General features: G+C 39.1%; 1 protein-coding gene across 4 annotated transcripts in view; it reads left to right on the top strand.

The window, feature by feature from the left end:
• Positions 1-15,705, top strand: part of INO80D (INO80 complex subunit D) — a 46,208-nt gene that overhangs the window by 17,060 nt on the left and 13,443 nt on the right. For all 4 annotated transcript variants that reach the window (XM_040603068.1, XM_040603066.1, XM_040603069.1 and 1 more), the window contains 6 exons: positions 2,092-2,200; positions 8,235-8,459; positions 10,502-10,611; positions 12,487-12,620; positions 14,036-14,253; positions 14,663-14,820. In XM_040603068.1, the coding sequence (XP_040459002.1) occupies positions 2,092-2,200; positions 8,235-8,459; positions 10,502-10,611; positions 12,487-12,620; positions 14,036-14,253; positions 14,663-14,820 (954 nt within the window). The remainder of the gene's footprint in view (positions 1-2,091; positions 2,201-8,234; positions 8,460-10,501; positions 10,612-12,486; positions 12,621-14,035; positions 14,254-14,662; positions 14,821-15,705) is intronic.

Genomic DNA, 15,705 nt, shown 5'->3' with positions numbered 1-15,705 from the left:
TTAACCTTTTTTTTAATTTGCTGTTAAGATCTGCCCTTTGGCACTCATGGGATAGCTTCACTATTTGTTCAGAAGATAATTAGCATTCCATAGCATGTCTCCAAAGAATGTTGTTCTTCAGAAAACCACTTTGATGGTCCTACATATAATGCAGGTCGTTTGAGGGATGGCAACTCCAGAGGCATTGCTGAGTGTCACAGACCCCAATAGCTTAGAAAGTGACCTGCGCTTTGAAAGACTGTAGAAAGATCACTTTGTGTTTAATGTTTTACATTCTCAAGTGATGAAGAGAATACATTTTCCTAAAAAAAAAAAAAGGCATAGTTAAAAAAACTGATTAGACCTATAAATGTACAGTTATGCAGATGCATAACTGTATGTGTGTGCAATTAGAACATTTTCTATTTGGAAAATAATGGAATTCACATATTAATTATGTGAGAGTGGAAAATGTATTTGTTATTTATTCATAGTATGTCTTAATGTTAAAGACTAGTTGTGCTGGTTCAGAGAATTTCAGAATGTCTTTATGATAGAGTAGCACTAGAGACGACTGCACAGAATCTTTAAAAAGATGCTGCCAGTTTTATGAGTACCTATATCAGAGCCATGTAATTGGATATTAATGTAATTGCAGTCTTCAGTGTAAGTATCACTGAATCTGGATTAGATTTTATTCCTTCATTTCTGCAACACCCGTTAGAAGCAAAACAACGCAACCTCTGATTTTATTTTTAAACGCTGGATAAATAGTTTGTTAAGTGGTATCAATTGTGGACATCTTTATCCAATGATTAAGTTGTTTTTTCATTTCTTTATGGAAGTCGTGAGAGTAAAAAAAGAGTTCAAAGTCTAATTCTGGCATTTTATCAAATGTCTTAAGAGATCTTAATTTAGTTCATATGCGTATCATAAAAATAGGAACAAAGTATAGAATTTTCAGGATGCTGAAGTTCCTGAAAAATAGGGTTTCTGATATTTCTGGTTTATGTTAGTGTTGCTTCTAAATGATCAAGGTGCTCCTCACAATTCTTTTCCATGGGTGTGTCTAATTCTGAAAGTAGGTGACCAGGTACTGATGCATTTCCTAAACTCAAAGCATTTGACTTCAGTATCATCCCAGATGTAGTAGTTTAGTTTATTTTAAGCAAAAATGAAGTGCCTCTTAACTGTATCCCAACTGCTGCTCCGTTTTCAAGGAGCACACAAGGAAGTGAAAGAGTAATAATGCTAGCTTGAAAATGCAGCTATGAGATTTTATCCCACCTGCTGCAAGGAATTAGCAAGAATTCCACTGGATGTAGGAGAGAGAGTAGGAAAAACTGCAAAAGTGGAAGGTCCAGATAAAATGTTCTACCTGAGAACTTACTGGACTCTGTTTCTGGCTGTCCTGCTCAACGATTGTGTTTAGCTTGACTAAGTGAGGCTGTTGGTGCATACAGTAAGTTGACTCTACTGCATCATCATTAAGTGAAAGCATGCTGGTTAGTAAAAGTGCAGGAGTATTTGCATCTCTCCCTTTAGCGCTCCTTTCATGCTAATGCATGCATTTGGCAGGCAATTACAGAGACTGAGCAGAGGAGCATCTTTTGTAGATGTTCTATATCTCTGTCCATGCTGCTCTGTCTTATGGTCTTCCTGCTCTCCCTGTGCTTTGGCACAGTCAGAATATAAACAGAAATGAAAGTGGCCTATTTAGATCATATAGTATTGAAAATTCCCAGGCAGTCAGTTCTTTGTGGCAGGGACTTCTCTCTTACCTTGTCTGTAAAGATTACATGTGCTTGGTATGAAAGCTGTAGTATTTTTCTGTGCGTGAAGAAACTGGTGATTTTTCTTCCACTGCTGATGAATAAAGAAGCCAATAAGGATTTTAAAAGGAAAATTTGACAAAAATTAGTGCATGCTATTTGTACACTGTAATGGCACTGTTACTGTTTCCTGTGTAATTGAGAATATTATACGATTTAATCAAATGTAATTATGCTTGTGACTATACTACACATTCATCTTTTGTGCCATAGGTTACTCAGAGACTTATATGAGGTAGATACACTTTTCATCCAGCTTTCATGTTTTCAATTCCCTTAGGGCTGGATTGGTCTGAAGACAGTGGAGAAGAGTTGGAGGATTCAGAGCAAACCTCCCCTTACCAGGTTGCATGGTCTATCCGAGAAACCCTCGGCTATGAGAGACATGAGTGAGTATGGTTCTTTAGTATTCATGCTGGCCTTGATGCAATAAATCACATAAATGTGAGCTTCACTTCAAGTGGAGTCAATGGAACCAAAGCACTTGTTTGAGTGCTTTGCTGAAACAAAGGATTGTTTGAACTCATTTGTTTGTAAGAGCTATGAAACAGCTTGTCACCTTCTGTCCCAGTTTCCACCTAGCTTAGAGGCCTTCATGCAGTGTGCTATCAGAAGGATGCAGCAGGAAAGAATTCAAGCTTATTTGCCGATATTTAATAGAGTTTATTGGGATTTATTCATGAACTTGTGTGCCTTGCTGAGGAGAGGTATTTCCTGAATTAGAACCAAATGAAGGGAGTTGCTGTTGGTTTCTTGTCTTTCCTATTATTTGTGAATAACTTTGTTAGTAAACTTGCTACATTTTACTCATTAGTCCTTATGATGATTTTGCAGGATGTTGTTTTAATGTGTTTTTTTTAAGGGACATAGCATTTCTTTTCATAATTAAGTGTTGAATAAACTTCTGTCAAATAGCTGGGAGCATCGAAAGAAGTGATGTGATTGAAGGGATAAGCAGAACAGGTGTTAGCTGCTGGTGCAGAAAGGCTTACAGTGTTCTCCATATACTGCCAAGTCATGAATCTTACAGCAGGACATAATATATGTTTATTAATCCAAATTTTAAGGTGCAAAGTTAAAACAAAGCATTGCAAATGTAGTATTGTAACGAAACTGAAGCATGTTGATAACAAAAGGAAATTGGGGACTCAATACGTTTTGATTGTAATTTCTATAACGTGATTTTCTTTTACATGCAGCTGGACTTTTTGATACTACAGCTCTCTCCCATTTGTTTAACTTTTAATAAAGTCAGAGTAGTGTTGTTAATGAAACCTTATTTTTTTGGTACATGGAAATTCTGAAACTTAACAGAACTTCTTACCATCTATAAAGACAGTCTACAAGGTGAACAACAAAGCTGTATCTGTCATCAGCACAGGCACCAGGATACTAAATACTGAGAGCCTTCAGCGAATGAAGGCTTAATAGCTTTGTGTAGACTTTCCTTTTTTAAAAGAAAGGTTTTTTTCTGTTATTAATAACCATTGTTTTTTGGGGCATCAGCAGTCAGAGAGTGAACTTTCACAAACACCAGTTTTAACTTAAAGAGCACTTTTAAATAAACTGTTTTGGGAAAGCATGAACAGACTTCCAGACTTCTAAATAATACGTAATTTTCAAAGCAGATATATCTATTAAACAACTTCCCTTACACTCTTTTCTCCTTGACATTTGATCTGGTTCTTCCATAGATTGCTATTTTTTTGTCAACTTATAAAGGTCATCTTTGTGTTTTGTCTTCTATTTGTCTTAACTTCCTTTGGATTCTTCCTACTCTTTTCACATACTGAGAGAAAATAATACCTTGTCTTGACATTTTCTGTTCCATTCTAGCATTTTATGCACTTCAGTTAAACACTGTCTTAACTAATCATGATGGATACATTTTTGTATGGTACTGGCTGCTTTTGTACTTCCATCAGCCTGCCCAGTGTTAGCTCTTCAGCAGCTTTCCTAATTTTGTTTATGGATAAACATTGATAGTTCACTTGATGTCAGCCTTCTGGAATTTTAATTCCTATTCTGCAAGCTTCTGTAGAGTCTTTTATTACCTGAAATGTTTCACTTTGACACTTTTGTAGTGTGATCTGTCTGTTGCTGAAGATGAATTAGTTCAGACTGTTTCTTGGGTGATTTGATTTGTGAAAGTGACTCTGTTTTACTAATCTGGCGGTGCAGACTGCTGGCTCCTACCTTAGCCAATGACTTCTTGTCGTGGTTTAACCCCATCTGACAATTAAGCACCACGCAGCTGCTCATTCATTCCCCCTGCATTGGGGTGAGGGACGTAATTGAAGAGTGAAAGTGAGAAAACTCATGGGTTGAGATAAAGACAGTTTAATAGGTAAAGCAAAAGCCGTGTGTGCAGGCAAAGCACAACAGTTTATTTGCCACTTCTCATGGGCAGGCAGGTGTTCAGGCATCCTCAGGAAAGCAGGGCTCCATCATGTGTAACAGTTACTTGGGAAGACAAACTCAGTAATTCTGAATGTCTCCACCTTCCTCCTTCTTCCTCCAGCTTATATACTGAGTGTGATGTTCTGTGGTATGGAATGCCTCTTTGGCTAGTTCGGGTCAGCTGTCCTGGCTGTGTCCTCTCCCAATTTCCCGTGCTCCCCTCCAGCCCTATCGCTGGCAGGATCTGAGAAACTGAAAAGTCCTTGACGTGGTATAAACATCACTTAGCAACAACTAAACCCATCAGTATATTATCAACATTATTTTCACACCAAATCCAAAACACAGCACTGCCCCAGCTTGCTAAGAAGAAAACTAACTCTATCCCAGCTGAAATCAGGACTCTTGTTATGGCTCTGAATTTTGGAGGCTAATTTTACCAGAAAACCAATGGAGATTGTTTCCTCAAAGCTTTAGATTCTGAAATCATGTACCTAAGCTTATGGGAATTTACTAACTGTTTTTCATGGTAAAACTAAAGCTGTATTTTCTCGATTCATTTGTGTCTGAGCTTGCAGTCCCTGGGTGAAAGGGTAACTCCACCAGCTAACTCCATTCTGTCCTTTTCCATTTGACTCTGTGGAAGACAGTGGGAGGGATTCTTCTCAGATCAGTAAAAAAAGTGGACAGTTAATATCTGCATTACTGGACAGCTTGTTCTCAGCCTTTCAGGTGTTGTGGTTGTAGAGGAAATCCTCTGGCTTTCTGTTGAACTTCTTGTGTGATACTCTAGCTGCTCTTAAACTCTCAACAATTCACCAGATTAGTTTAAAATTAATGACTTAACAGTAATAAATTTTTTAGTTTGTTTGCCTTCTGGCCTTTTAATCTGTAAAATCGTTGCAGTCATCTGTGGAAACACAGGCCAAATGTTTGCTTTTATTATTTTGTCCTTTAATTTTGAAAAATAGGGTTCCTGTGCTCGCAGCATTCCAGGATGCCGTGTTTTGAGGCAGGCACAAATTTCACATTTCAGTTCAAAGAGTAGTGCAGGAATGGGCACTGGGCACGGTGCAGGCAGGGTGGCCGGCAGGGAAAGCTGCTGGGGTGGGAGGAATTCCTTGTGGAAGCAGCAGTTCTGAGGGAAAGCAGGGGCTGTTCTCTACCACAGATTAATGAACCTTTACCCCAGATGGTTCAGTTACTGGGTCTTGTAGCTTAGAAAGTAGTGGAAAACGAGTGACTTTAAAACAAAGTAGTTTTTCACTTCCTACGCTGAAATATAGATAAAGTGAGTGTTTCAAGTAGCAAGTTTGAAAAGAAAGCGTGAGGATTGGAGTCCCTCCTCATACCAGCTCACTCAAAGGATCAAATACCAACACTGTGTTGTCAAAGTTGGATTTATTAAGTCCCGATAACTAGAAAAACTAAAAGGAAGAAGGGAAGGTTCTTCAAATCCCTCCTTACAGAGGGTTTTGAACTACAGGTGCTGGGGTGTCTCAGAGTAGAGAGCATGTTCTTCTGGTTCCCGTGCTGCCCTTTTGCTCTTCCTTTCTGTTGCTTCGCGCTGCCTTTGTTTTCTTCATGAACACTCAGCAACAATTCCCCTGATGGTTACACATGACACTTTTAAAGGGAAGGGTTGGGAAGAAGCATTTTGGATTATCAAAAGGTTTGCATGCACTTTCAGAAATCTTTTAAAAAATGAAATGCCACACGTTAAGTTGAACTTCAGAAGTTATGTATGCAGCTTAAGAGAATAAACTAAATAGAAGTTGGTAAACTTGGTTATGAAAGGACAACAACAAAAGTACCTTTTGGTTTCAGTACTTGTCTAGGAAAAAAAGGTTTTTTTTAAGGTTTCTTTGAACATATAAATATGTTGTAGTTATCTTACTGGCCTGGGAACAAAATTCTGAGTAGGCTTTTAGAAACCGTTTGCCTCAGAATAAGCCCTTGTGCACTGCAGGCATGATTTCTTTCTACATCTTGTATATATGTCTTCATCTACTTTTTAAAAATGCTTTTGTAAACTGCAGTTCAAAATATTTTAGCATACCATGACTTTTTTCCTGTTCGTTTCAATGGGAAGGAAGTAAAAAGTTTCAAAGCTAGAGATATTTGCATTAAAACCACCCTTTGTACCCAAAAGAAACACGTTTTATCCGCTAAGGAATATTCCTGTCTTTTCTTAAAGTTAATTTGTAACCACATTTAAAATTAAATCGGTATGCCTGCAACTGTGTTTAAAAATCTTGGCCCAGAGCAGAAAGGAAATGCCTAAGACTTTAAACTTACCTGTATCTAACAGATTCCATCCATGTATTTCTGTTTTCTATTAATACATTGGAAAAAGGAAAATCTATATTAAATAGTACACAATTAATTTTTTTTTAAGATATTTTTTTCCCCAGTAGGCATTCTTTCCTAAAAGATGTTGAAAGTGTAATTTCTTTATATTTTCAATGTGAAAATATTTTAAACATGACATATGTTAAATATTTTTAACAGGCTGTATTTGCTGCTAAGCATTTAATTGCAGAGGTTAATTACTTGTAATTTCTGCTTCTAGAAAATAATCTGTGATCTGTTTTAACAAACAAAATACATAGTATGGTTGACTTTACTTACAACTTCAGAAATAATGTGCATTTGTGTCAAGGCAGCATTCGTTCCTGTGGAGTTTTTGTGGGTAGCCTTAGTGGAGATGGATGCAGTCTTTTAAATTTGTCCTGTGTGTGAACAGAATAACAGTTTCCAGAAAGGAAAGTAGGTCTTAGTCATATTGTCTTTCCAAGGACAGCTATGGTGCCTGTATTTCTGGGTCTTACTTTATTTAGTAAATATTATGGCCAGTATTTTGCATCTCTTCTGTTATCAGTTAATTGTGGTCCACTTTGCTGTGTGCAGGTTTGGATGTCAGCTGGCCAAGCTCTGCCGTCTGAACCTTGGGAGCTTTTGATTTGCTTCATTTGTTTGAACTTGTTTTCTTCCACCTGCCTGCCTTTTGTTTTACAGATAGGAAAGTTAGCAAAAAGTTTCTCTGTTCTGTAAAGAAAACCTGAAATTATAAACTGAACAAAGACTGCTTTGTTTAGATTCAGTACATGTTCTTTGTTGCTCCAGGAAAAAAAAATAATTCTGCAAACTAGTGCTTGTTGTGGAGGACTTTTGGGTAGCTTCATGGACCTTGTTGTTTTAACAAGTCCCAGTGATGATTTTATTATGTTTCATGATTTTTACGGAATTTAACTGAATGTGTTGACATGGTTTGATGGTCTTGTTGATATTTGCCTGGACATTCAGAAAGCCAAGATAAATGGGAAGAGACTTTCTTAAGCAAACAAAGAATGGGATTAGTCCTTCATCTGGTCATTGTTTAGCCCTGCTCTGATTTTCCCCTCAGTACCTTTGGAGTTAAATGTGAATTTCCTTTCCATCACTGTAATGTAACTCAACCTTAACCCTGCAACAAGGGGAAAGCAGTATCAACTGCTAGCTGTGTTAGTGTGTATCTTGGTTTAGAAAGGAACACACTGCCTGGCAGAGTAAAAGGAACTGGAAAAAGTCAGCGGTTTTGGTACTTGTTAGCATTTGACCATCTTTTCCATCGTGACCTTTCTTCAATAAATTTCCACTACCTAGTTCCCCACCTTTGTCCTCTCCATTAATTGCACTTTAAGGGTTTGTCTCTTTTGCTGAGACATTTACAGTAAATAAAGGTTAACAGTATAGATTATTTTTTTTGAACAGCAGGCTCCAGACATTTAAATGTGTCAGACTTGATGATAAATTGATGTAATCTCTAATAATAACATAATAAGAAGGGTAAGTACCTTTAGAATTCAAAAGGGATCCTGCTCTTACCATTTCTAAAGCATCCCTGCCTGATTTCAACTTTTGGATTTTTATGGGGCTAGAAGATGGATGCCAACTTAACAATTCTATTAAAATGACAAATTTGCTTCCTTGGGGAAAAAAAATATACTTAAAGCCCATTTGTTTTTATTTTCCCTTCTTCAGGTCCGATGATGACAATGCAGATGACAGGAGTTCCAGGGTGACCAGACTTTGCACTTACTTTCAGCAGAAATACAAGCACCTCTGCCGCCTGGAGCGGGCAGAATCTCGTCAGAAGAAATGCCGGCATACACTCCGGAAAGCCTTGCTGCAGGCGGCCAGCAGAGAGCCGGAGCGTGCTGGGCAACTGATACAAGAACTCCGAAGAGCTACGTGTGCTCATACCAGGTCAGACCTTCCCCTGTGACTCCAGTAACCCGGGGTCTGGACAGGGTGGAGCTGGGCAGAGTATCCAGCAGCTGAAATGTTGAACCTTGAAACTGGTAGGCATGCACAAGGCAGAAGAACCATGACACACAAATGCCTGTCAGTGGAGTGAAATAAATACGGCACACAGTGTTTTCCATGAAGACAGACATTTCTCTAGCTTTGTGTTTTGAAATGTGGATTGTTTGTTCAGCAGTATCTGGGCCCCATTTCTTAAATGTCACAAAAGAAGTTAGTTGCTTGTTAAAATTTATTCTTATTAATTGATCTATGTATTTTGGCTGCCTTCAAATATCTGGTACTTTACTAAGCCCAGTTCTTTAGAAGGTGTACAGCCTGGTCTGCAGTTCACTGCTTCAATTCAGATTTTGTTTTTCAGACAGCTTTTTTTTGAAAAGTCTATACATCTTCTTAATTATCTTCCCAGCAAATCAAACTTAAGCTTATGCTTTTTGTTAGATTTAACTCAATCTAACATTAAATGAAATTTGGCAACAAAATAAATATCTTCTAACAACTCTGAAGGTTACCTTCTGTGGGAATTCTTTCTAGATAATGTCAACATCCCTCTAGCTCTTGGCATACTGAGAGTTGGTTGATTCATATTTGTGCAGAAACAGAGCAAGTCTGAACCCTGACATTATGTCTGGGATATCAGCAACATCCTTTTGCTGTCACGGTTTTGCTTTACAGGATGTGTGTGTAGGGGGTAGTGGTGGGCTAACATGAGAGGCAAGCTGGATGGAGCAGGGTACTTAAAAGTGTATTCTGGTTATGGGATGCTTTTGTTCCCAGACAGTAGGCTGTGGTTCATGATAGTTGGAGGGTTTATTGTTGGGGATGCAGAGTGATGCTAAAGAGCTGCTTGGAGGTGTAATGTAGAGGTACACTACTAGTTTATGAAGTTGTGTAAATATCTCCAAACTTAAACTACAGCAAAACTTTGCCAGAACTGGCAAGCTCTTGCTTTTTTTTTTTTTTTTTTTTTTTGGATTATCTTGCCTTTTATTGCACAAAAAAGATTACGTTGTTTTGGGTAGACTTGCAAAGCCAGGTGTGCCTGTCATCACTGCTCTGGTTAGTTTAAGTAACCATGAAGTCTTTTCAGTTATTAAATTTTTCACAGGAGTAATATTGCTAACTAAAACTTTGCTCAGTCAAAGTGCAGTCAATGACAGAAATGGCTGAAGGAAAACAGTCAGGCTACAGACAGCTTTTTGTCAACCTAGAAAACAACATGTGCAGAGGTGAAAGTCAGCCCTGGAATCTCCAGCTTTCTCTACATGAAAGGTGACAAAGGCCTCGAGCAGGCTAACACCAAGCGAGCTGTGTAACGCTTGCAGTACTCGTGCACACTGCTGTCTGGTCGCCTGCTTGCAGCTCAGGCTCAAAGCATTGAGGCTGTTGCTGAGGAAATGCTCAGCTTTGGGCACCTGCTGGTGGATTGGGCTGTAGCACGTTGATGAAGAAGAGCTTTTACCCATGTTGAGCACGCACAGGCTCTGCCACTCCAGAGCTCAGTCTAAGTTTGTCTGAGCACATGCTTGCATGTAAGCTCTGGCGATGCTCGGCATGTTTTGTTTTATGAACAGGCTTAGAAGTGCACTTGACTGCCCATGGAGGCATACCCAATACATTGTATTCTAAAGATTGACCTCATTTTAAGCGTCACCTGTGTTGACACTCACCTACTACTGTCCTTGGCTCTGTTGCTGGGTGTTGTAATATTTAGATGGTAGTAGCACACAGCACCTCTCATTGCAATTAAGGCCCTGTGAAATAAACAATAATCCTGTTACAGCAGTCACACCTTCACCTGTCATTGACATCTATTCTGTATCCCTGTATGGAGTCTGGTAGTAGTGTGCACCTATCTGGATCGGGACACACACACGTGTGTTATAATTTTTCATCCTTCTGTGCTACATTCAATGCAATAGTTGTGCCAAGTAACGAGATTGGGTTTTTGTCTCTAAACTCCTTTATGCTTTTTTTTCTTTCAGCACAAGCCAAGCAAGGCAGAGAGATCCAGAACCAACAACCTGTTGTGGGACTTCAAAGGGAGAACAGTGCACTAACAAGGCCCTTCCATTCACCAGGCATTGTTTTCAGCGTATCCTCTTTAACTCTGTTTGAGAGTTGTGTTCAGGCGTGGAAGCTGTTCTGTTTTAGGGTTTTTTGTTTGTTTGTTAGGTCTTTGCATTGAAAAATACATTTTCACAAAGGAATATTTATTTGTTAGTGTCTCATAAACTATTTTGCTTTTAATTTGTCTGTGTGATTTGGGTCTGTAGACAGTGAAGATAAGTAGTTTGCTACTGGAATCTAATATAGTCACATTATTTTACTTTGTAAGCTGTATTTAGTGGGTGCAGGAAACCTTTACAAAAACAATCATCTTTTGCGGATGATGTACAAGCCACGTGGCTTTCAGCTTCGTTGCTTTCATGCAGTTCTTGGTAGGTTCCAGTAGACTACCTACCTATGAGCGGTTTATGGAAACGAGTTTTTATACATATCATAAAAAGATGGCTTACACTGACTAGAAAGGTGGAAATCTGATACTTTGCATTGTTTGAAGAAGCAGAATAGTAGGAGTCACAGAGTCTGTATTCTAGATGCGAAAGAATTCCCAGTGCTCAGGATTTCAAGCAAAGCCTGAAGAGGGTGTCAAGAGTCAATGCATGAAGATCGCAGAAAGGAGGGAGCACATTAGATGTGAGGTTTGATTCTGAAGACTATGAACAGGCAGACTTCTGACTTGGAATACTTAAGAATTCTGTAGACTTCATCTTTTTTGTTTTTAGCTGAAGACTTGAACAAGTGACTCCTTTTGTTAAAGCTTTTGGCTTTGGTATTTTAAGTGAGCGGTGCTGATCTGTTCCAGTTGCTGTCAGACTGCAGCACCTTTTCAGTCTTTCTGGTTTGCAGATGCCTTGTTTTTGTTGGTTGATTTTTGCAGGCCCCTTAAAAGTAGTTTGCACAGCAGTTCAAAAACTCTGTGAGAGAGCACCGTGGCATGCAGCTGTGTTTGGGGTTTGCCTCACGATTCTGATTTTTTTTTTAAAGTTTAAGTCGTCTTGCTTCTTGGTGTGTGTAAAGCAGAGACGTCAAAGCTAGTGATCTTGCATTTGTGCCTGTTTTTTCCCCTTTGTGTTTTCTTCTCAATGGAAACAGTCTCTCTTCTAAAATGAACAAGCTCTTGGTTCTGACTCATCTGTCCAGGTCTTCCATCTGGACTTTTCTGCAGGTTTTCCATTTTCTCTGTCCTTTCTTTTTGTGTTCTAACATTTCTTGAACATGCATTGTGATGTTGAGGTCTCAGAACTGTTCAAGATGGAAGGAGTGCTTCTAATGTTGTTTGAAAAAACCCAATGAAATATCTGTTTGATTTGCTGTAAGTCTGGAAACATTTTCACTCCTGCAAGGGATTTTTCTGAAGGAAATCTCAGCAAGCTTACAGTTGGATTTACTTGACCTTTCTGTCTGATTGCACATCTTTTTTTCAGAGGAGCAGGAAGGATCTTGAAACTTCTTTGTGCTCTAAAGATAAATGCCAAGAATGTACCTTAAAAGACTGAATTAAGAAATACTCTTTTCTTTAATGTTTCAGTATGGATTGTCATTAGTCTGTAAGGAAATAGTCCTGTTGACTACACTGTTCGAACTGCTACTATTGATCTATTGATTAAGACTCCAGGAAAAGGCTTCTTTTTGCTCAGAACTCATTAGTGAAATGGCTGCTTCTATAAAACTATCTCAGTATATAAAAATCATTAGAGAGTCTGCATGAATGCAGTTTTTCACTTTAAAAGTTGGGTTTGAGCCTTACCTAGCTTTCAACTTGAATAAGAAAGTTCAAGTACTCATTAAAAATAGCATCTATGGACAGGTAGAGTTGAAGGCTGTGATCTTCATCAGATTGATAAATCAAAGGGCGTTCCTCCATCGTTGCCTCATGTGTTATTCCTGATGCAGAAATGCACAGATATCTTATTGAACCGTTCTCAGCAGCTCTTCTCAAGTTGCACAGCCAAGTTTGCAGATGGTCAGCAGTGCTCTGTGCCAGTTTTTGACATTACACATCAGACACCTTTGTGTGAAGAACATGCCAAAAAAATGGTAAGTACAAAGCCAAAACTGTTACTATTTTTCTGTTGGGATGATCAGGAGTTTTAACCCGTCTTTCTATGAATTCTTGCTTGACAACTAGCAAGTTTATAACTTAAGAGCTCATTTCCCTTTATTTTTCTTAAGAAGGAGAACATGCCAGACACTTCCAATTAGTATAAATTATGTTGTAAAAAGTTTTACGTGGTTTTGAGGGTATGATAAAGCGTGCATGAGAATATCCTTCACTAGAAGAAATTTGATTCCTGTCTTGAACAGAGATAGGAGAAAATCAATGTGAGAGATCCTGTGGTCACTTTATTTGGGCTCACTCCTGGCCCTTGGATCTGAATATAGTATGAATGTGGTATGCTAAGAACACTGCATCTCAAGCAGTCTTAGTTCCTGGGGCCCAAAATATTTTCTAGAGGAAGTGTAGATAGCAATTATAAGCATACAAATAATGGTTTTGCTACTTTATTTACCTTTTTGGTGACTGTTAGAATTTATCTTTAACCTCCTTCAGGGATCTGTGGATCCCAGAGGAAAAGCAGTGGCCTGCCACAAGTTGAGAAAATGCAGACATGAAGATGATGTCCTCTGCTCACCCACTTCTGTCCTGTTCCTCCTTCAAGGCATTAGGTGTAAAACTCCCCCCCCTTTTTTTTTTTTTTTTTGTTCTCTTGTTAGGTTGTTGTGGGTTTTTTGTTAACCGTTTTTTCCCAGCCATTCCAATACTTGCGAATTATGAAGTTACCTGGATTAAAATGTGAGGGTCTGAGCTATACGGATTTGTATGGGATTTCCCCCCCTCTCCCAGGCAATCTTCAGTGTCTCTCTCTTGGTTTACTTCTGTAGTACATACAATCCTCTGACATTTCCAGTATGATGGCAACTGAAAACTGGTGATGGTTTGCTTTATTTTTTAATTGGTCAATGATTGCTATCCAAAAGCAATGAGGCCTTAGTTGTTTAGCCCCATCCTTACCCTAGCCCTACAGTATTAATTCTCTTTCCTCAGTGCTAGCCTTCTTTTATGGCAGTGGGCACTTGAGGATGCTAACTTCAGCTGCTGCACACTGTCCCCATTATCACCACCTCAAAACAGTGCTCAGTCTTTGATACTTACAGGAATACTGCCAAAGTTTACAATTTTGCTCTGATTTAGTTAGGGTTTGCTATGGTGATTTTTAAAGTGACACTGCCCAATCTCCTATTTAGCATACATCATAATTTGGTCTGTGTGATTTTTGCCATTGGGATCAACAAGGAAGGAAGCAGCTTATTTTTTGTTACCTTGCCTGGGTGCAAGCTAGCAGTCTTTCTTGCATTGCATGTGAATGTCTGTGGAATGGCCAGGGGGAAAAATCAAGGGGAGTAATGCTTGTTCTTAATACGCTCCCATTGCTATTGTTTTAATCCCAAAGGACAATTTCTTGAGAGGGGACAGCTCCCGTAAAGTTCAGCACCAGCAGCAGAGGAAACCCAGGAAAAAAACGAAGCCACCTGCACTTACCAAAAAACACAAGAAGAAGAGAAGGCGAGGCCCACGCCGGCCTCAGAAACCCATTCCTCCTGCAGTGCCCCAAGGGAACCTCACCATGCCTGCCAGTGTCTCACTGCCAGTAGAGATGCCCCACATACGGTCAGTGGTAGCCTGGCCCCAGTTGCCCACTGCTAGCTTGAACGTTGTCAGTGAGCACTGTAGAAAGGTGTGATATTGCTGTGCTGATCAACATATGGAGTGGGGCTAGAAATTCCACCTCCTTGTAACTGTTGGGAAAAAAATGCAACCACCTTGGAGTGGGTCATTTCAGATTTTAGCAGTTATTGGGTTGGATGGGTAAAATGTGTTGCTCCTGATCTTATGTATTTAATCAAAAAGCAAAGTGTTTAGCTTCCAAAAGAAACTTTCTAAAAGCATTTTTTTCCTAGATGATGGGGGTGGGGGCAAAGGTGTGGGGAAACACCCATTATAGATGGATATGCATTGGCAATTGTCATTTGGAGGAATCAGAGTTGAACGCGGGGGACTAACGGTACTTTCTGTCCAGGAGCCCCTCCACACCAGAGCTGAGTGCCGATGAGCTGCCTGATGATATCGCCAATGAAATCACAGACATTCCACATGACTTGGAATTGAATCAGGAGGACTTCTCTGATGTCTTGCCGCGGCTGCCCGATGACTTGCAAGATTTTGACTTCTTCGAAGGTACCATTTTATTTTATTTTATGCTAACATAAACACAGTCAGTGAACTGAAGAGACGAGTGGTTTCTAAAACGCATTTTGAGGGGTTGCTTGCTTTTCTACAGAGGTAGTAAATTCTAGGTAAGGAAGTGTGTATTTGCTTTATTGTTGCTTTGTGAGCTCTGAAGTAAAGCAGACTTTAAGAAGGCTGGTGTGTGTAGTTCTCTGCTTGCTGTTATAATTACTGCTCTGAAAATTCTAATTGGTTTAGTATTTTAATAATTCATTTTACATTTTTACTGCCTGTCAGTGTTGCAGTTTAATCAAGAGTATTCTCAGTAATGGCATCTTTCTGCCATCGAGTGGGGCTGGAATCACAGTCAATATTGGCCTTTGATAAAAGGAGAAGAGAGTGAGAATAACATCATTAAATACATTTTTGAAACTAGCTTTTGATCAGAATGGTATCTGAATTTCTAGATTATAAAGCTCAGTACCAATCACATATAACAGAGAAATTAGAACAGCCCAGAACTGGGGTATGTGATTTCTTTGGTTGTTTTCTGATATGACATAACACTAGACTGTGTTTGAGTTGAAATTAACCTAAATTACACTGACTATAAATTTTAGCTCCAGTCTTTAATGTGGTAAGTAGAATGGAGTTTGTGGACTATATGTGTTACTGCAGCATTGAAGAAAATCTTATTTAAGCGTTTTGTACTTCAAGTCTATTAAGTTTGGGAGTCATATTGTATTGGAAGAGGAGGGCAGAGAGAGGGGGTTCCCTTGAGGAGGAATGTGTAATTTCTTGTTTTTCTTACCCTGCTTACCCAGTAAACACTGGTGAATGAAATTTTCTGTGTACTGCACACCATTCTAGAAGGTCATCATACACTGCAGCTCT

Source organism: Falco naumanni, chromosome 8 (genome assembly GCF_017639655.2).
Source record: "Falco naumanni isolate bFalNau1 chromosome 8, bFalNau1.pat, whole genome shotgun sequence".
NCBI lineage: Eukaryota > Metazoa > Chordata > Aves > Falconiformes > Falconidae > Falco > Falco naumanni.
This window is presented reverse-complemented; position numbering and strand designations above follow the sequence as displayed.